This window comes from Coturnix japonica, chromosome Z (genome assembly GCF_001577835.2).
Source record: "Coturnix japonica isolate 7356 chromosome Z, Coturnix japonica 2.1, whole genome shotgun sequence".
NCBI classification, from domain to species: Eukaryota; Metazoa; Chordata; class Aves; order Galliformes; family Phasianidae; genus Coturnix; species Coturnix japonica.
In genome coordinates, this window is record NC_029547.1 from 12,852,202 (window position 1) to 12,873,278 (window position 21,077).

General features: G+C 37.9%; 1 protein-coding gene across 2 annotated transcripts in view; it reads right to left on the reverse strand.

Moving 5' to 3' along the window:
* The window catches only part of HOMER1 (homer scaffold protein 1), an 88,754-nt gene that overhangs the window by 27,568 nt on the left and 40,109 nt on the right, over positions 1-21,077 (reverse strand). The window contains exon 6 of one of the 2 annotated variants that reach the window (XM_015848573.2): positions 17,496-20,991. The exons of the other annotated variant lie outside the window; for it this stretch is intronic. Coding sequence (XP_015704059.1) covers positions 20,841-20,991 — 151 coding nt within the window. The 3' untranslated portion in view covers positions 17,496-20,840. Of the gene's footprint in view, positions 1-17,495; positions 20,992-21,077 lie in introns of those variants that run through there. 2 annotated transcript variants of the gene reach the window in all.

The window sequence follows — 21,077 nt, forward strand, 5'->3', positions numbered from 1 at the left end:
TTGCATTGCATGAACTATTCATCTAATCAGAAGTTCACCACCAGAAATTTTAAATGACTAAACTAATGTGAAGATAACCCCATTTCATCAGGGAACATTGACTCACACATTAAGATGATGAGAACAAATTTTTGAAGCAATGTCTATGATTCTGTTCCTCTTATCAAATTCATTTTTCATCTGTAACAGCACATCGTATCCACGAATTCTGTGAAAACTGTGCTAAAATACTAGTTCTATATCACATTCCCATTTCTTTCTAGACATTCTGATCTTGCAAACAAATGACCAAACCAACATGTTCATACATGTGAGTGACCCTATTCAATAGCTCCACTACAGCATGACAAGTAGCAAACAGTGTGTGTGTTTACAAGCTACTGTCTTACTACTACTACAGAAGTGAACTGTTTGACCACTTCATATCACAACTGAATATGCAAAAAGGGATATGAAGGGTTTAGCCTGTAATGTTTATACTCACAATGATACAGCTAAGCTTTTATAAGCTGAGAAGATCTTGGAAGACAGAGCCCTAGATGATGCTGAGTAGCCATAGGAGTGGGTTTCATAGTGTCTCAGCTTCCCCTTTCCTCAGCACCCTAACCATTCTGACAAGAATCCTGACTCTACCACAAAACAGAAGTATATTACTTAAATTAATCTGGTTTTGTATTTGACAATACACAATAAGTTTTCAATTATTTAGGGTTATCCTGTTTCTTCTCACAAAAGTCTGCATTCTCCAACATAAATACAATGAGATGGATATCAATATAGGAAAACAAAGAATGAAAGGCACGGATTAGTTTTTGTATTAGCATACTTCTTACAATCATAATCTGATTAAAATAGTCTGCAACCAATTGTCAGAGTGCTTATTTAGCTTCTTGAAATAATACATTGAGGGGGGGAAAAAAGCATGCTTTGTGGATTATTTTGATTAAAACTTGACTTATTTAGATTTAAATTAATTATTTTAAGAACAAATAAAACAAAATATACAACAGCTGCTCTCAAACTACACATTAAAGTCTATGCCTGTAGGGCTACACTGGTTTGAATTTATCTACAACTCCAGAGTAAAGACAGAGAAAGACCAACTTTAGGCTCAACAGCAATTCTCCCTTAGGAGAGAAAACCCTGGGGCTAACATGTAGGGTGGGAAATACATGGGTCCAGAAGCTGAAAGCACATACACAGGTAATCCAAAACCACAACTGAGCCCATGGCTAACACTGCAGTCCCTCAGGATAGGTATGGGAGGGCTACACATACTCTTTAAAACCTTTAATTTAACTACTGATTGAAAGGCTTTTTGCTAAAAGGAATTGATTTTGCCCTCAATGTATTAGAGTGCATCATAGGAAATAGCAAAGCTCTGTCACTTGTCTTAATGGTTGCAAACATCTGAAGCAAACCCAAATATATTTGCTCACATGAAATGGGAACACATATCCAGTGGTGGAAGCGATCCAAACAGCAATGCAGCTTCTGACAGAACACCTTCCAAAGTGTTCTGGAGCAGTCTCTGCAGCTCAGAGAGGAGAGCAGTCTGTGTACACAGGGTGACACCAGCACACACATATTTGCAGCTTAAGGATTCAACATGCCTAAATATGTTTTTTTGTTGTGCTCTGGAAGCCACACATCCTTTCACTGGCACTGCCACAGTTTTACTACACATTCCTTCAGGCCTGTCACAATTAACAACACTGGATTCCTGGCACACTTAAGGTTTTAAGATTGTTTTTCAATAAAAGAAACTGCTTGATGCCTGTTTCTCATCAAGAAAAACTCAACTGAATGCTCAAAAGTACTATAGCAGAAGATGCAGCCTAGTGATTCTGTGTGTCTGAACACAGGATAACAAACTGCTCTACAAACATAGCAGAATCAGTACTTCTGCAGTGGTGGAGTACAAACCAAATACAAGAGAGAAAATGGGCCTGTAATGGCTAACAGTGAAATAGGGGTAGAATTGCTTTAGCTGACCACAATGCACAAAAATTGCTTCCATAACAAAGGCTTAAACCATACTGACTGTAAGTAGAATTATCTTCATAGTGACGACTGATGATGGGATTGTGAGCACTTCTTAGCTGGTAAACATTCCCAGAACCTCTGATCCTTGGTGTTGGCCACAGAATTTGATACATGGGTAATACCTGAAACCTCCACAGCCAGAACAGTGCATGGTGTTCAACTTTCAGGCAAAGGCTTCGAAGTCGGATATTTAACTTCTGTAGCACACAGTACTTTCATCCTTGCTATAATATGCTCCTATAGCAAAGCACTGTCTGATATCCTGTAGCATAACTGTGACACCCCTGAAAATTAAAGTAGGATTCAATGGTCTTGCATACTTCTAGGCATTCTGACCAATTAACATCAAGATGATATCTGTTCTCACTGGGTGTTGGTTATAACTCCAGTAAGACGCTGAGGAATAGCTTTGCTATCTGTCCATCTGTGACCTGAATAGAGTGCCAGAGGCTATAAATGAGAATCTTTCTCTGCAAAGTAGGTCGCTTACAGAAAATTAATCCTAAAAGCTCCAGTCACCATGTTTAGACAGTTGGAGAAGACTTGCACAGGAAGGGGCAGGATGCACACATTAATGAGCTGTATTCAGAATGAAGTTATTTCAAGAGATGCCTTCAAGAAACAAAGAAACAAAAGCAGTCCAAATCAAGAGATGTTTTCTGAGATATTGCTTATTCATTACTTGCTGCACTGTAGGCAATATCAGCACTGTAAGACGTGGTTTAAGCTTTACTTTAGATTTACAGAAACAAAGGCTACGCAGAATCATGCTTTATTATTATTCTACGCTTTAAATACTAAATATGATGCTTTAAAATTAATTAGTTTAAAAGTTGGATTTCCTACTCTACTGTAGCCACAGTTGCAAGCCGTTGCTCAAGGGCAAGTACATTCATTAGGTGTCAGTGATCTATAGACCTATGACGAGTGTCACCATCTTGGAATGACAGAAAAGAGGAATTCGGGTGAACAAAGACTGAAGTACTTTCACTACAACATCTGACATCTGGTAATAGTAACTAACACCACAGGACTTGACGAACATGAATGAAGCACAGTCCCTGCAGCTGCTGTTGGGATTATAAATAGTGGCACATGCTGGAAGCAGACCAAGAGCCTGGTGGAGTGGGCACTACCATTCAGCAGGAGAGGAACGTCAGCCGGCTGATAGCAACGTGTTATCCGTGCTGGAAGTAAGGAGCAATCCTTTCTGACAGCTGTGCTAGTGAGCTGTACGGAGCAGCTCATCAAGCTCAGGGAAGTAAAGGGGACTTGTAATGATTCAGCCCTCTTACAGCAGGATCAGATAGCTCAAGTGAAATCAGTGTAGCTTCTTCTTCCCTTCAGAAATATAAGGTAAGAGTCTGGTTTTACATGAGGCTCTTGGTAAGGAATTCTCCCCAAGATCCTTACGAAATCTGTCATATGAAATAAAGTCCAGCAAATGTTCTTCCACAGTGCTACAAGAACAGTTACCACTCCTAGCTTAGTAACAAGAACTGTAAATGGTGCTGTGAGGGTAAGACAGTAAGCTTTAAACGGCAACATAAGATAACTTCATAAGCTAGATAATGCTGAGGTTCCAGAATGGAAGGGTGATGACTCTGCAATGGGCTACAGTTGCAATTACTTCCATGCAGATGTAACTCTGGTAGATGCAGATGACAACTCTATAGACGCAGAGGGTGATAGCAGCATGCCTCAAAGTACTCCTGAAAGCTCACAAAATCCTCTTTTATTCTCATGGGGAGCTAAAGTCCTCAATTTACATCCACAATTCAAAGTGGAAAGCTAATTCAGAGTAGAAAGAATTTAAACATGATGGTGTTAAGAGTTTGTCCTGCTGTTCGTCCGAAGTACCACATGCTATATGGCATGAAACACAAATTTCTTAAGTCTTTCTCACACTTAAATATTCATAACAAATTTAGAAGTAGAAAAAAAAAAACCAAAAAAAAAAAACTTTGGTTATCCATTCATGACCTAACTAGGAGTCATAGAATAAGCAGAAAGCTGAAGAAAGATTATCAGATCCTACCTCACCATCCCAGGAAAAGGCAAAAAAGAACAGACCTAATAGATTCAAACACTCAAAAGAAGATGATGTTGTGTGCTTGAGGGACATGGTCATCTACCATACAGTTAGAAGCTACGGAAGGAATGATGGTATCTGTAATTAGAAAGCCTGAGAAATACAATAAAAAACAACCCAACCCTATCTCTTCATGACTATAGCCGATTGTGTTTTTATCTGAAGTTGCTACTAACTGGACACATGCAAAAGGAAATGTTATTTGATAAACTGGAATTCACTCTAATAAATGTTAAGTCTTCTCAAAGTTACAATCAAGAGATAATTACCAGGAAATTGCTTTGAGTTAAATATTTTCAGTGAGGACGATGAAAAGCTAATTAATATTCAAAAAAGATTTTATTCTTAATTAGAGCATTCAAAAGAATTTTTAGCAAAGGAAGATAGGTACCCTGGGGAGAGAAGCAAGAATATTAACTAAGCATGAAATATCTCTTCTCCCCTTTGGGACAAGGAATATCCATATGATCTCAGTGGAGTTAGATCAGCACAAAACAAAGGAAACTTAGTTGTGAATCAGCTCTTTAGATTGGATGAACACACACATTTTAAATGATAAATTGGTGTTGTAGCAAAAAGGCTCATGATGCACATTTGATATTCGATATCCCTGAACTTTCAGATTCTATCTCAGTGTAGATGACAGAAATGAAATTTGGATGAGGAGTGCCTACGAAGATGTTACAGGTTTCTCTTTCAAGGTGCTTCATACATGACTTTTCATTTGCATTTAACCTTTCAGTTTGATCATGTTTTCAAGTTCTAGATTATCCAAAGCACACATGTAGCCCACGGACAGAAGAGGTGACACTTCAGTGTTGCTAGAGACAGTTCTGTTATTAGGCATCTCTTGTCTTACACTTCAGCAAGGTCAAAATCTTGCTGACCAAAAGAAGTCGAATAACAATAATCAAAATCCTTTGACTGTGTAGCACATGACTATACAATGAAAATCAATGGCTATATCCTACTTATCTCTTACCACTTAAATCCAGGTACTGTACTTCATTAGATGGTCTTAATTCATCACAGGACCTACCAAAACCACCAAAAGGCAGGCTAACTTTTCAGCATTGAAGCTAATCGCTGAAAAATAGAACTCAACTGAATTATATTATTTTTAAGAAGGAAATATTCTGTGGAAAGCCATTCCACCATATCTCTCTTTCTTAACACAAAATGAATGTTTCATCTACAGTCCTCAACCATCAGGGATTTAGATCCCATTCCTGACCAACATTAAAGTGGAGTAAAAAGAGAAGAGTCACTCTTCCACACTGAATCAGTCAAGAAACATTCCAGGCTTTTTGTATTGTTTGCTACTGAACTCTGGATGTATTTACACAAGTGACATTTAAATTCTGATTTTCATTAAATTCACACTGTTAGCAATTTAATGCATATCTTTTAAACATCGTTTCAGAATGTGAAAGATTTGTACTTAGCCTGAATATCATGGCGGCACTATGAAAATCCTAATTTCCTCATTTTAATTTTAAGAAGACCTCACTTTTGTCTTAGTCATATAACATGTACAAAAGGGAGACACCGTGTTATCTTTTCATGAAGCTCATACAGCCTAAAACAAAACTAATAACTCTGTTTTATAATTTTCACCCATTAGTAAGAGTAAGCATGGATAATTAATTCCTATGATTTTTTGCACAAAACATTAAAACCTTGCAGACCTAAAATTTCATCACATATTCCAAAAGAAATAAAGATTTGCCCTCACTCCTCTACTGAAATTGCTTATAGATATCACAAAGAAGCCTTTTATTCTTATACCTGTAATGTAACTGATATTATTCAAAATTGATAACCAGTCATTTTTTTAGTCCATGTAGTTAATATAGAGTACGGGGAACAATTCCTTCCCTGCTGTTGCTATGGTGTCGAATACTTCAAATACTGCAACAAAACTAAATCTTCAAAAGCAACCTAAGTTATTTAGGAACTTAAGTCTCATTTTCTAAAATGACTAAGAATTTGGCTGAGAAAAAAGTCAAACTGACTAGAGCTCTCACGGCACTTAATCACTATATAGAAGCAATTACATGATATGCTTATCAGCAAGTGAGATACTAGAACAAAATGACCCTGACATTAAAATGATCAGAATGAAGGCCACTTTCATTCTGTAACTCATCTGTATACACAAGAATTTAAAGCAGTTTAACCTTAAATTCACACTTTGAATCAGTACAAATTAATTTTCCAGTGGCCCTATGTAGACAAAAGACTGTTTATTTCAAAAATCCTACCTAGAACAATGTGAATCGATACAATCCATTCTCTGTAACATGAAAAATGAAAAGACAGAACGTGACTGCCCTACACTTCTCTCAGTCATTTACTGAGTGCTATTCTGGTTTTAAGAATTTCACTGAATTGTGCTACCAATGTGAATTTGAGCATCTCTCCCACCTTCACCACAGCCACGCTGTGACAGTAATGTCAAGGAACAGCTCTTTTTCTAGTGAACACAACTCCACCACCAGACAGAACAGGGCCCAACACCCCAAATGTCTGAAGGCCCCAGGAATTTGCATGCTCCCCAGATTTCCCTGGTCCATATCAGCTGGCCAAACTGTGAGTGCAGTTTGTATAATCAGACAGGCATGTACAGATGCCTTCCAAAATCACACTACAAGGCTCTATGCAATCTTCAGGTGTCCCTGGCTCAGCTGAAACCCTTATGGCCACACACGCTCCACAGTGGCATGAGTCAATGTGCCCGCCAAACCACTGCATGTACTTGGAAAGGACTCTGTGCAAGTGGAAACTGTGTCTTATACCACAAGGACACAGAAAGGGCCAATGCAATAACATGTGAACACTGTTTAGATGCCGGCCGCTGGAATCAAAGCCTGTTTCATTTAGCAGCGTACCATGTAGCCAAGAGGAGTAAACTGCAGCTACAGGTTGATTCTGCAGAGATAAGCAGTGAAGGCCAGCTTTGCAGAGGGAGGGCAGACAGAACTGCAGCAGAGTGGGCTGAGGAACTACGCAACATGTAGTTGGCTAAAGGCATTCTTAGGTGCCTTTGCAAAAACCTTTGCCTTCTTTGCAAAAACCTCTCCTGCATTTCTAGGTTCCTCCACAGCTTGAATTAGAGTGTGTTGCACCTCTGCCAACAACAGCAGGCATTACAAGTGTTCCACTGTGACAGATATACATGCGCTTACATTAGATTTATTGGAATTTTTTTGTCAGTGATACTGGAGGTCACCTTAGTCTCTAAGACCCTCTAATGTTGGTTCCTCTCCTACTATCACAACAAATTGGATTTAGCAGAACAATAATTGCAGATGCAGGGCCTTACAGAACCTCTATAAGGAACAGAAAGACCCTCCATAGAATGTCAAATACAAATACTTGGAATAAAGTGCAATATAGATTCTGAATAAAGACTATCTGACCTCTACCCAGCTAGTACATTAGTTCACGTCACAGTAGGAAACCATAATAACTATTTGTGCAATTAATGCCTGAATTACAATTGTCAATTTGCTTGTCCTGGTAAATATGACAACATGCGTTAATTGCACAGTCGGTATAGGAGATGAACTGCCAGTTTATTCATTGTCCACAATACCATTTTATTCCACTAAGGGAAATGAAGCTATGTCAAAGTATAGTAGATTTAATTAAGCTTCATTTATCTCCTCTGATAGCCATGCAATTACTTAGAGGCAATAGCCTAAATATGCAGCCCAAACTAAATCATCTATGGAGCTGTCAGAACTTAAAAGAACAAGCAGTAAGTGCACATGAACTATATGACCAGAATAAACCACACTAATTGAGTGGGCTTGAGAAAAACAACTTCCTAGTGCGTTACAAAACTTATCGGTGGATAGAAACAAAAGATCATGGAGGCTGGAAAAGACCTCTAAGATCATCCAGTCCAACTGTCCATCCACCACCAATGTTACCTGCTAAACCACATCCCACAGTACTGCATCTAGATGTTTCTTGACCACCTCCCTGGGCAGCCTGTTCCAATGCCTGACCACTCCCACAGAGAAGAAATTTTTCTCCAGAGCCAAAGTGCCGCTCATGTTATTTTCTATCTCCGATTTTTATAGAGCGGAAGAACTAAATTTGCCTTGTTTAAGCCCAATCTGCGCCCAAGAAAAGACTAATTTTTTTTTTTACTAGATTGATTTTGTAGTCAAATTTACTTTAAAAAAATCAAAAAACAAAGATGAAATTTTAGATGAAAGTCTGCGATACTGGTACTTTTTCTATAAGCTATAGGTTAACACCTGGAAAAAGTTATCTAAGTTTCTCTTGCTCCCCTACTGTAAAAAATTTCTAGAAAAAAAAACAAACACATAAACACATTATTTTCCTTAACTCATCAGTGGTTGCTAGTTCTTTTTTACTTGGTATAGACTTCCGGGATCTATATTCTTTTATTTCCTTCAGCCACTTTCCAGTAAAATGCAAAGGTCAAATGATTTGGCTCTTAATTGAGCTCAGTGACAAAAAGGAAATAAATATAGGCCATTTCTTCCCAATTCAACACTTAAACACCAGTTTCAAAAAAGAATCCTCTCCTCTCCTTCAATTTACATATTTATTTTCTAACACGGTGAGATCTATTTCACCCCATTGATTAGTCATCTGGGATAGGAAAATGGTACAGAAAGCTTCATGATGTGAACATGTATAAAAGTAAGCTTCCCTGAGCCCCTCAGTGCACTATATGAGAAAGTAAGCCCAGCACAGATAATTTCCTAAACTACTAAAGTAGAATTAAATAATAGCACTCACATCTCTGAAAAACATGGCAAGAAGATGATACACAATCTATGTTGTAATATAATCATATTAGTTTTAAGTTTTCACAGTATTGAAGTGAATATGTTAAGTCCCAGTCATACACAGTGAGTACAGGACAGTTTGTGCTAATTCAGCTATTTTAATTACCTCTTAAAATTTAGGGCAACTTGAGCTGCTTACATGAAAAAGCATTTGGTTTGAGACAATGAATCAAAATCTCACTTCTACATTCATTCTCACATTTAGAGAGGGAATTTATCTTCTCTTTGGCAAACTAGAGAGTTAAATAGTTCACTACTAGCATTAAGCACAATTCACTTAGGAGGGTGCTTTGTTTGGTTTTTGTGTGGTTCTTGTTATTGCAGTCTCCCAGAAGATGGTTTTCAAGATTCTAACTTGAGCTTCAAAACTGAACGCTTTGAATTCAGTGGAAGAAAGACAGAAAATTGTTACACCAAAGTGTCACAGAATACAAACCCCAGAGGCAACAACCCTGCAAACAAAGTCCACCACTATGAATGGACCAGCAGTTATATTGTATTTCTGTGTACTTGAGAAAAGAGGCCTCGACATTCCAGGTATTTTATTTCACCATTCACCCAGCTTCAGGCTTCTTCATTTGCCAAATGGCTTAAAAGCTGACATAGAAAAACCCTCTTAAATTCTATATCACTGCTGATTTGAGCCCATCCAATCCATCAGTGCCAAAATTTGATGACTATTCAATGTAACTGTAGAAAATCTTGATGATGCTTATGCACTGTCAGTTTTCCACAACTTACCAAAATACTATTCAGTGACTTGAATTCATCATGGTCAAAATACTGATCAACACAAACTGCTTTCTGCCTGTATCACAAAATGTCAGTGGCACCTACAGCAATATTCAAGTACTCAAAAGATGTCACACTTTAGGTACAGAAAGGTTCCCTAAAGCATAAAATGCTGAAACATTACAGGTGATGTTGATCAGCATTTAGCTGTGTTCCCCATTCTATTCCTCAAGCTAACTATTCCACCAAGAGAATGTATCATGTACTTCATGTTTTTTGTTTTATGTATTTGTTTGTGCCTGCCCTGAACCTCTGCCCACATATGCAAGACAAAGATTGATACCCTCAAACTCCTGATGCAAAAAGTCTTCCTACCAGAACGCAACAGAAAATCAACAAGATACCCTTGTATAGGAGGTACAGTCTTATGCTGGATCTGCTAAAGAGAACATAGTGGTTGTAATCCACCTTCTGTTCAAAAGCTAAGAGGGAAAAATCCTCTGTAATGTTAATTCATCTGGCAAAAATGACACAAACCAAAGAGTACGATACTAAGAAGCTAGCAGGGGTCTTCTGGATTTAGACATAAAACCCAAGATTTCTATATTATGAGAAAATTAACTGCTCCTGGGCCTTGGCCCTATATCTTTTGCAGGGGTGCAAAGTGATCAGTAAAAGCACGCAAAATGAAATAGCTTATGAAATTCAGTCAGCACTTCTGCACATAAAATTTAGACAAAAATTACTTTGATGATGTCTATTTTTTGCATAAACGCTTCATTTGAATATGAGACAACCATTCTAAAAAATACACCAGATACTCATGCTGTATGTTTTTAATATAGAGAATCTCCTGAACTGTTTTTTTCTGCTTTGTCAAATTTCAGTTTTTAAATATCATTTTTTTTCAAGAAGTGAACATACCAAATCCATTTGGTAGGATCCTTTCAGTAAACAAAAAGATCAAGTAGCTTTATCAAATTTGCCACGGCTTTTTTGCACCTCACAGACAGTCCTATGTTGACTTTAAACTGGAGAATCAGAGAATCGTGGAATCCTTAAGGTTGGAAAAGACCTGTAAGATCATCTAGTGCAACCATCAACCCATCCCCACCATGCCCACTGAGCCATGTCCCTCAGTGCCACATCTACATACTTCTCAAACATCCCCAAGATGGTGACTCCACAACCTCCCTGGGCAGCCAGTTTCAAAGCATTATCATTCTTTCCGAACATAAATTCTTCCTAATATCCATCCTGAGTCTCCGCTGGTGCAAATTAAAGCTATTATTCCTCGTCCTACCATTGTTACCTGGGAGGCCAACCCCCAGCTTACTACAGCTTCCTCTAGAAAGTTTTCAAGCTCTATGAGGTCTCCCCTGAGCCTCCTCTTGTCAGATTGAACAATCTCATATCTCTCAGCTGATCTCCACAAGATTTATGCTCCAGATCTTTAGCAGCTTCACTGCCCTTCTCTGAACATGCTCCAGGGCCTCCATTTCTTTCCTGATGTGAGGAAACCAAAACTGAACACAATACTCAATGTGCGGTCTCACCAGAGCTGAGTACAGAGGGATGATCACTCCCCTGCTCCCTGGCTGCATTATTTCTAACATAATCCAGGATGCCATTGGCCTTCGTGGCCACCTGGGCACAGTGCTGGCTGATGTTCAGCAAGCTGCCAGCTAACACCTCCAAATTATTTTCCACTGAGCAGCTTTCCAGCCACTCTGCCCCAGGCCTGTAGCGATGAGTGGGGTTGCTGTGACCAAAGTGACTGGGCATTTGGTCTTGTTGAACTTCATCCCACTGGCATCAGCCCAGCTACTCAAACTCTGTAACACCTCCCTATCCCCAGGCAGATCAACACTTCCTCCCAGCTTGGTGTCATGTGTAAACTTACTGAGGGTACATTCAAACCCCTCATCCATGTCATCAGTAACAATACTGAACAGGACAGGCTCCAATACCAACCACCAGTGACCAGTCACCTACTGAATTTAACTCCATTCACAGTCACTCTCTAGGCCTGACCACCCAGCAAGTTCTCTACTCAGCAAAGAGTACATCTGTGTAAGCCATGAGTTTCCACCTTCTCCAGAAGTTAAATGATAAAGCACAATCAGCTCCTATGCTGAGGTCCACGTGTGCCTGAAGATATTCCAGGAAACAGAAGTGTTCAGCCAGCCCTACACAAGCCCCTTTGCTGGAGCTAAACCTCGCAGCTGCGAGGAGGTACAATTACTCATGAGATTTAACTATAGCAAAGGAACAGAAGCTGCGACCACCTCAGAAAATCACTCTCCTCTGTTTCCTCTTAATGCAAGCAGAATTTGGCAGTGCAGTATCTCATGCCTCCGACAGGAAAAGAATACGTAACTAAAATAAAATATCTATTGACAGCTATCTAGGTCTCAGGCTTCCATGGTGAATCCCCTAGGAGTAATTTATCTATTTGATTAAAAATTAGATAATTTCTAAGTCCATATGGGCTTCATTAACACAACTTGAGCACTTCTGAAATGGCAAAAGTCTCCTTTCTGGAGCATACTCAGTCCACAATTAATAATTCACCATCACTGAAAGTGGAAATACTTTACATCTTAAGATGATGGACACCTTGTAACACAGGTCAGATGTAATGTAAATTCCCCTGAGCAATATCTAATCATATTCTTATAAATGCCATCAAGAATATAGTAATTGATAGACTCTTAAGCTAAAATCACTGCAAAATATAGTTCTAGGTGGACTGATTTCTGCCTTCAGTATTCTTCTCCAAGGAGAGAAGGTAGTTAAGAAGGGTGTAATACAGAGAAGACTAGGATACATGAAGCAAATGGATCCTTTTTTCTCAAACTTGAGCTGAGAAAGGCTGAAGGTTTATGTATTTATTATTTCCTTCTTGGAAACTCAATAAAAAAAGTTTTGTACTGTCTCAAGAATAGTAATATAGTCGTTCATATTGTCATGACTAATTAATGTTATCAGGCAATCCAGATAGCAGTGAAACCATAAGCACCCGGCATATAAAAATGTTAGAACTCATTATCTATCTATGTATTTGTGCAGCTTTTCATATGGGAACTACAAGTCACTCATGATCCACAGCTGTGCCTGAGACCATACAGAAGGCAGAGCACTGCAATGTCTTAATAAGAGAAAGACTGAAGTTGTATCATACTCATTCAATAAAGCATCACTAAAATGCACACAGTAACAGACTCCTTTTAGAAAACTAAAGTATACTCCTTAAGTACAGGTTTGGCCATGAGTTTGGCCTTACTGTCTGAAAAACTGAACACAGATCTTTATTGGATACATGTACGATTCACAAGAGAATAAAGCACGCAAACAAGGCAGAGAGACAAAGATCTCTGGGAAGTGCAGGTGAGGGGGCAGTCACTATACATGGCATGTGGTAGAGGGGTCAAGCAACTTGAAAATTCCAAGAGCCTACATGTGAAAAGATTCAACAACTGATGTTTCTCTTGTTCTGTTGGACCTTTTTTACAGCCTTTTTCTTTCTGATGATTTAATGTTAATTCCCGCTTTCTCAGTACACTGGGAATCTACTTCATGGAAGATGGGTGAGGTTGTAGAATTACTTGAGCAACTGGAGATGCTTCTTCAGTAAGAACACAATATTTCAAAAATATTCAAGAAAGAATGTCTTTGGGCCTATGTTTATGCAGGCTTTTAAAAAATAAAGCTATATTTTCAAAGTGATTCATTGTAGTGAGTAGTAAGAGATTTTAAAATACCAAACTGGCAGTGCTGACCTTCTGAAACATGAAATACTAAGTTTTCCATTATTTTCTGTATTTGTATTTAAAGATGGATTTTGTCTTGTGGAATGTGAACTCAAAATTGCTCAGAAGGACTTCATATTCCTTCTTAGGAATATGTCATGTACATTTTACTGTGACTATAATCAATTACACAAGTGCATCGATTTTCTGATTTTACAAGACAAAGCAGACTTGGCAACTATTGAACCTTGAAATAAAATAAAAATCAAAATAAAATAGTGCATGCTGTTCTACAGTGTACTTAAAAGCCATCCAGGGAACAAAGGTGGTCAATGTCTGGATAGAGATTGGTGACAAGTGGTGTCCCCCAGGGATTGGTACTGGGGCTGATACTCTTTAATATCTTCATCAATGACAATGACATTGGGATCAATTGCACCTGCAGCAAGTTTGCCATTGACACCAAGATGGGAGCAGTCAACACAGCAGAGGGACAGGATGTCATCCAGAGAGACCTAGGCTGGCTTGGCCAGTGGGCCTGGTTGAACCTTATATGGTGAAGCTGGATAAGGCCATGGGCAACCTGATTGAGCTGCAGGTGTCCCTGTTCAGTACAGGGGAGATGGACTAGATGGCCTTTGGAGGTCCCTCCCAACTCTAAGGATTCCATGATTCTACAGTAACAAAAATTTTCAGTTTTTAAAAAAATTTCCTTTCTCTAGAACTGTGCAGCAATTTGAATGATTTCTATGTGGATGGTAAAACATAACCTGAAACCAAGGTCTGAACTATTCTCCAGTTTCACAGAACAAGATTATGACTGCAGAGTCCTTTTCAGGGATATAAAATAGTAAATGAACAAATCTGGAAAAGTTTATTTAGCGCTTGTTTATCAATACAAATGGTTGTGTGTTTGTTCTGTGTTGTTAAAGATGAGTGGACTAAGTCTTGTGCTTGAAATAAAGCAGCTACCTGTCAGCTACTATCAACTTTTAGTCTTCTAATATATAACACTTTTATATACATATACATACATCTATATATGGCCACTTGGCCTTACTTCCGCTCATCAACTTACCTAACCAACGAGGATGAGACAATAAAGTCTGAATGATCAGACACTGAAAAGTATACTAAGAGTTGTGCTGTACAACCCTCCCTCGGCCCTTACTTTGTACTAAAGGCTTCTCATTTCAAGGATCATGACTGTTAGAAAACTCACTTGAGACTCAGGGGATCAACAACAATGTGTGCTTTTTTCCTAGTAACTTTGGGCATTCATGGCTTTCTTTTCCTGTAGAAGAGATATTCAAACGTGTGTCTGAAAAATATTTTAAAGAAGTGTGTACTGAGGCTTCCAATTCAAGCAAGGTATGAGATTTGTAGTTTCACCGTATTAGGTCTTTCCAAAGAGGATTTTTGAAGAATAGCACTTCTGCAAAGCAGCCACCTCCTCTTAAAATTTTTTCACTGTGATTTTTCCTTTTTTTCTGGAGGACACTGGAGCATTTTTTTCTGGTGTCTGCACTATTTGACACGAATGACATTTGAGTGTCGAAAAGACAGTCTCAAAGGACAGAGGTGGAAGAGGTATCTGCTATAGTTGCAAATGATCTAAGTTCAACAGTAAGCCAGACAGAGCTCCAGTGTAATAAAGACAACCTCTTGGGCTTCTTCATTGTGAACTGGGAAAGCTAAGTCTGCAGTTTATCCCTGTTTACTGGTATAAGGGTTTCTTTTGAGTACTCAGACAGCTCTGAATAAAGGAAGTATGAGTGAAGAAAACATGAGATACGAACTATCTATATAAGGTCACCTATATCTGCAGCTGGAATCCTTGAAAAGATGATTGCATGCTTCAGCTCAAAACTCAGAGAAATGCAGATATTCTAGATATTATACATGAAAATAATCCTACCCAAAAAAGAAATTTCTCAGTCACACACCCAGTATCAGAACATATGAAACAAAAAGTTCACTGGGCAACTAAATTGCTGGGAGAATTATATAGAATATATATAATATATAATATATAGAATTATATAGAATTATATAGAATAAAGAGAATAGCTCCATCACCAATGCCTAAAGACAACAAAGAAAAGAAGAAAAGCAGTAACTGCATATTAAGACTTGTAAAAGGAGTCACAGGTTTCAGAAAAATATATATTTGAGAAATGTCAGCCAGGTAAAGGACAGCAGTGAAAAATATAAAAATAAATAAAATTCACCTCTCCACTCTGCCATAGAAAACCACCCCAAGAAGTCTGATTTTGTGTTAAATATCAGGTATTCGTGGAGCTAAAGTTTATAGTTGCTCCAGTAATAATCTTTTCATGTCATCCATGTTTTGGATTGGTTGAGCACAATGGATGCATCCTTTTAAAAAGTGAAAGTTCATTCTTTGAGCAATTTAGCTCCTTTTCCTTACTATTAGTGGGGTGGGTTGTTTTTTTTTTTTGTTTGTTTGTTTTTAATTGTTATGTATGTGATTGAAGGAAGAAAAATTACATGTTCCAAGTTATATGCCTTTCTTCTTTTAAATTCAAATTGCAGAAGAACTGCATTTCTCTTTTAAGAATGTACTTGACAGTTACGTTAGAAGAGTGCTTGCTTGTCCCTGAGGATGGTATTTACAACATTTTTTTTTTCAAACACCCAGCTCTCATCTTCTGAATCAACCCTCAGAGCTCTCATTAAATAAATGGCAGGAAGTGGATAATTCACATGCTCCAGACTAGAACTTGCTTAGCTGCTCAAAAGAGACAGTAACATTTCTTAAGTATTGGGCTATTTTTAGTTTTGGCTCTCATCCATTCCCACAACTATTAAAATCAGCTCCATCAGTTGCTTTATTTGAAAGAGCTCGGCAACACACACAGCATGGCCATTCCTCTAGTAACAGACAGAATTCCTCTTCACCTCTCCTTCCATGCCTACAGACGTCTTATTAAAATGTGACAGTATAAGCTGTACTGTGCTGTGCTTGACACACTGCTTGTTTAAAAACATGTAATAGTTTACTACATATTCCAGATTCCCCGCAGAATTTTGAGAAATTGTCACCATCAGGAGAATCAGAGACAAGACAAAGTGTGCATAAACACAAGACTTTCTTTTCAAATCACTGAACTCCTAGCAAGAACTTTTATTGTGAAGGATAGCCTGCTTCATCTACATCCGAGCTGCTTATGCAAGAGTGGAAAACTGTCAGAGTTGGGTCAGGGAGGAAAGGGAGTCATAATTTTCCTTGTGCTTCTTCATCAGACCACCAGGGTCTTGCTGGCAGAGAGGCAGAAGAGGCAGAAAAACAGCACAGATAGGATCTTCATAATGTCAAACAAATGCTGTTTGAGGTGAACAAGGTGAAGTCAAGACCTACCTCTTGGGTGCTCTAATAATCACTCTTTTCTTACACTGACAGTGGGAACTAATAATCTTTGAGCTGGTTCTCTAAATGTGCCCCAAGAAATAATAATCTTTTACCAAAAGTGTAATTGAATTTACTAGAGTCTCTCCAGTGTGCCCTAAGATGCCACAGTTCTTTATAGCACCATGCAATTCAAATACAATTATTGCCTTCTAAGTCACATCTAGCTTGAGCAATTTCCACTCTTGGAGGTTTTCAAGACCCAACTGGATAAAGCCCTGAGCAACCTGGTCTGATCTCATAGCTGACCTGCTTTGAGAAGGAGTTTATGTTACAGCCTTCCTGATGTTCCCACAAACACGAAAAGTATCCAAAGATCAGGCTAGACAGCATTTAAAACCCAGAATTAAACATATGCCGTGCACACCACCAGCACTACTTGGTAAGAAAATTATATGTAGCACCATAAAGAACATCCTAATAAAGGGATTTGACTATACATTCAAATTAAAAGTCAGCACAAAAACCTGTCATCTCAAAACTTTTCTTCATAGCCAACTTAACAATTCAACGCAATCCATCAAGTATTTTTACTGTAACATAACTGAAATACTTCAGCTTGTAGAAGCACATGTTTGTAATACACACAGTGAAAAATCTACTGAACAGACTTCTGCATACAACTTTTAATGATAACTCAGTGCAAGAACACGAGCTAGCAGCAAGATCTTAGGTTTGTTTTCTATTTCTTTTTTTTTTCTTTTTTTTGTTACAGAATTGGATTTACATGCAGCATTATTAAATGTTAAGCTATCTAGACAGAAAATACCTAAGATACCAACGTCATTTGAAATGAGTCCATTTTGACTAAGGCAGTGAGTGAAACTTTCATATTAAAAACTTGTTTGAATACAAAAATAGGAATTCTAATGAAAAAGCAACAAACACACATGTATATTGGCAACTCAAAACATTAAGTTATAGAAATTCCAACTTTCATTTAGATGGAAGATCTTCATATATGATATGAAAAAACAATTTAATAGGTTCAAGTCATGGCTGACACAAAATTGAAGGCTTTCAAGATTTGTCCCAGAAGAATCCTCTTATAGCAAGCTTTGTTTCTGAAAGCGTGTTTTATCCCACAGCTTTCTACTGTGCCAAGAAACTGAATAAAACTTGTTATGATCAAATGTATTCTTTTCAAGGGGGAGAAAAGCAAATTCATCAAACAGTTACCAAAACATCCCAAGCAGCATTTGCATGTTTTGCCAAACATACTATTCAGTTTTCGGATTTGAATTATATTCTAAGGCTGAATAAGCTTATAAGAGTATTCCTTTGGGCTCATTCAGACATCCAGGCACTCTGTACTGTGCGCCAGTATAATTAAACTTGCATTTAAAAGTCAGGTACAGTCATACTAGAAGTGGTTAAAAAAGAAAAGAAATACCCACGAATACCCAAAGGCAAAAAGAAAGGAAGAAAAAATAAGAAAGATTTCTGAGCAGACCAAGACTTAATTAAGAAAGAAAATTCATCCTTCCTTTAGTCTTATTTTAAATATTAACTTTTATTAACTAGCTTCTATTGCAAAGAAAGCATTCCTGGACTAGCCATGATTCAGAAAAGGACTGATCAGCGTCTCAGCCAAAATTATTAAAATTACAATGCCAGCTTAGGCTACTTTTTATTTTCATTTCTTCTGGCAATATTTAGTAGTGCTGACAATGTTCAGGCTATACATGACAAATATAAAGTTCTCAAGTAATAATACTTCATAATTCAACATTGAGTATCACAGTTTTGAAAAAAGGCAAGAGATTTAGGGGGTTATCTTCCTGTGCAAGTTTAATATTGTTCTCTCTGAAGCATCTGACTAGAATCACGCTGCTTGTGGACAGCTTTAGGCCTTTCCAGTTAAGGCTAAGTTGAAGTAACTAGACAGACTTTTGTTCTGTTACGCTTGTGGGACATGAATGGAACTGCAGACTTGCGAGATAAAGTTCATCTCAACACTTACGATTATTTACTGAAATAATAAGAAATTAAAGTTCTAATAACAAAACACTGGTGAATTAAGTAATGCTTTTATTCAGTTTTGGGGTATAAATGGACAGAAAATTACTATAAATACCAAAGTAGTCCACATTTATGCTGCATAAATAACACAAGCCCAACCAATCACACCGGGACATAACAAAGTGCAGAGAAGAATGCTTGCAGAAGACGACGTATCTGTCCAGAGAGATGAGTTAGAATAAAATGAAATAGAACATTTTTCAGGTGTGCAGATTAAAAATGACAAGCAAGATGTAGCCTACAGCATGAACTCCACGCTTCTTATTCTGACCTTGTTTACATCTATCAGACCCTTCCAGTTCACACAAAAACATAACAGTTCCTTCCCAGATGACTGTCTGCAACAACCCCATCAACCTCCTACCCCTTCCCTCTGCTGCAATGACACTGCGCACAGCTGAGCTCACCCAGCCCTCAGCAGCAATGCCATTCCCACCTGAACTGCCACCGTGTGTGGTGCTGTGGCATCCTGCTGCCCATGAAGCTCCAGCCTCTGCCTATGGCTTCACCTAAGACTGCTCTGTGATGCAGCCTACACTGAGGATCATCGCTTTTGGACCTTCACCAGGTGAGCAGGTCCTGTCACATCAAAGCAGAACATAGCCTAATCCAAACAAAGCAGTTCGTTTCCAACCTAAGTTCTGACACTGACTTGTAAAACATAATCAAGCCTGGGAAGTAACTGGTATCTTTTGAAACACAAGGATTTTTAAATGTTAGCTTCTCTCAGATTGAGACAGTGTTCTCTGTATCTCAGACACATACAAAAAGGCTTCTTTTCCTTCTATATGAATAAATGATCAGAAAGTGTTAGCAAGCATTTTCTTCTTGGTTAAATAATAGTATACAAATGTCTTCTGCTGCTGTTGGTTTTTCTTTCCTTTTCTTCATTACAAGCTTGCAGCTGCCATCAGCAAGACAAAACTGATGTTTTTGAGAATCGTCATAAGAGATGTCAACATTCTGTATCTGCAGATGTCTAAACATAGATGTATCTAATGACAGAGATACCACTGGAATGCCAACTCCTGCTACAGGTCTATAACCATACAAGAAACTAAAACCAGGCTCACACTGCATACATGAAGATGAAAGAAAATAGCCTGGTAGTTTTGTTACAAAAACTTTTGTTTTTGATGTTTTGTATTTGAAAACATCTTCCATCATGCTCACTGCAGAGCAATGCGCTGTTTCTACACTGGCATACCAGAAATCATATTTACACATACATAAATAGAGAGAAGATCTTGAAGATATCATTAAATACAATCAAACAAACAAAAAAAACCCACAGTCTGTGGACCTTTTCACAACTACTTTTCCCCAAAATAGTGAAAATTGCAAGATAAAAGTAACAAGTTTAAAAGTACTCCTTACAGAACACTAACAGACATGCAACATTCACAAAATTCCTTCAACATGCAAACAGCACAACTCTTACAAGGCACCACTTCCTCTAAAACATGTAACTGATTCTCTGGTAATAGTTGAAGTATAAAAATAAACACAATAATTCTGCTAAAAAATTAGTGCAAAAGTATATTTTTTTTTCTCATTTGAAAAATGTAAATGATTATTCCAGGTGCTTTTATTATTATCTCACAAAAATGAGAAGTTCTGAATAATTTAATCTCCACTCACTCCAAATAAGTTGAATGACATAGCTAAAGTTCTGTTGTTCCGCAAATTTTGATCAAGGGTACAAAGCTGTATCAAAACCATTTAATGAAGAAAAATAATAATAATGTAGTATTTCTAGCTTTGCTCTAAGTTCATTAAATACTTATGTTACGCCCCATGGTCTCAAAACATAATGTGTTTTATTGCATCCCACCTTCACTAATTTTTAACAAACAAGACACATCCATTTTAACTCATTTAAATAAAAAGTGTTTGTTTTTTACAGAACACAGTGGAATCCAGCATTCACAGAATCATGGAATCGTTTGAGTTGCAAGGAGCCTTAAAGACTCCCTGGTTGCACCTCCCCTGCCATGGGCAGGAATACCTTCCATTAGATCAGTTTGCTTCCAAGTGCAATGAACTATAATTCTGTCTGGAGCAAAACTATACATCTCCTGTGTTCTGGAAAAAAAAAAAAAAAAAAAAAAAAAAAAAAAAAAAAGTTGAAAAATGTTTTCAGCTATCATAAATGTTCGGTTAAAGGCTGC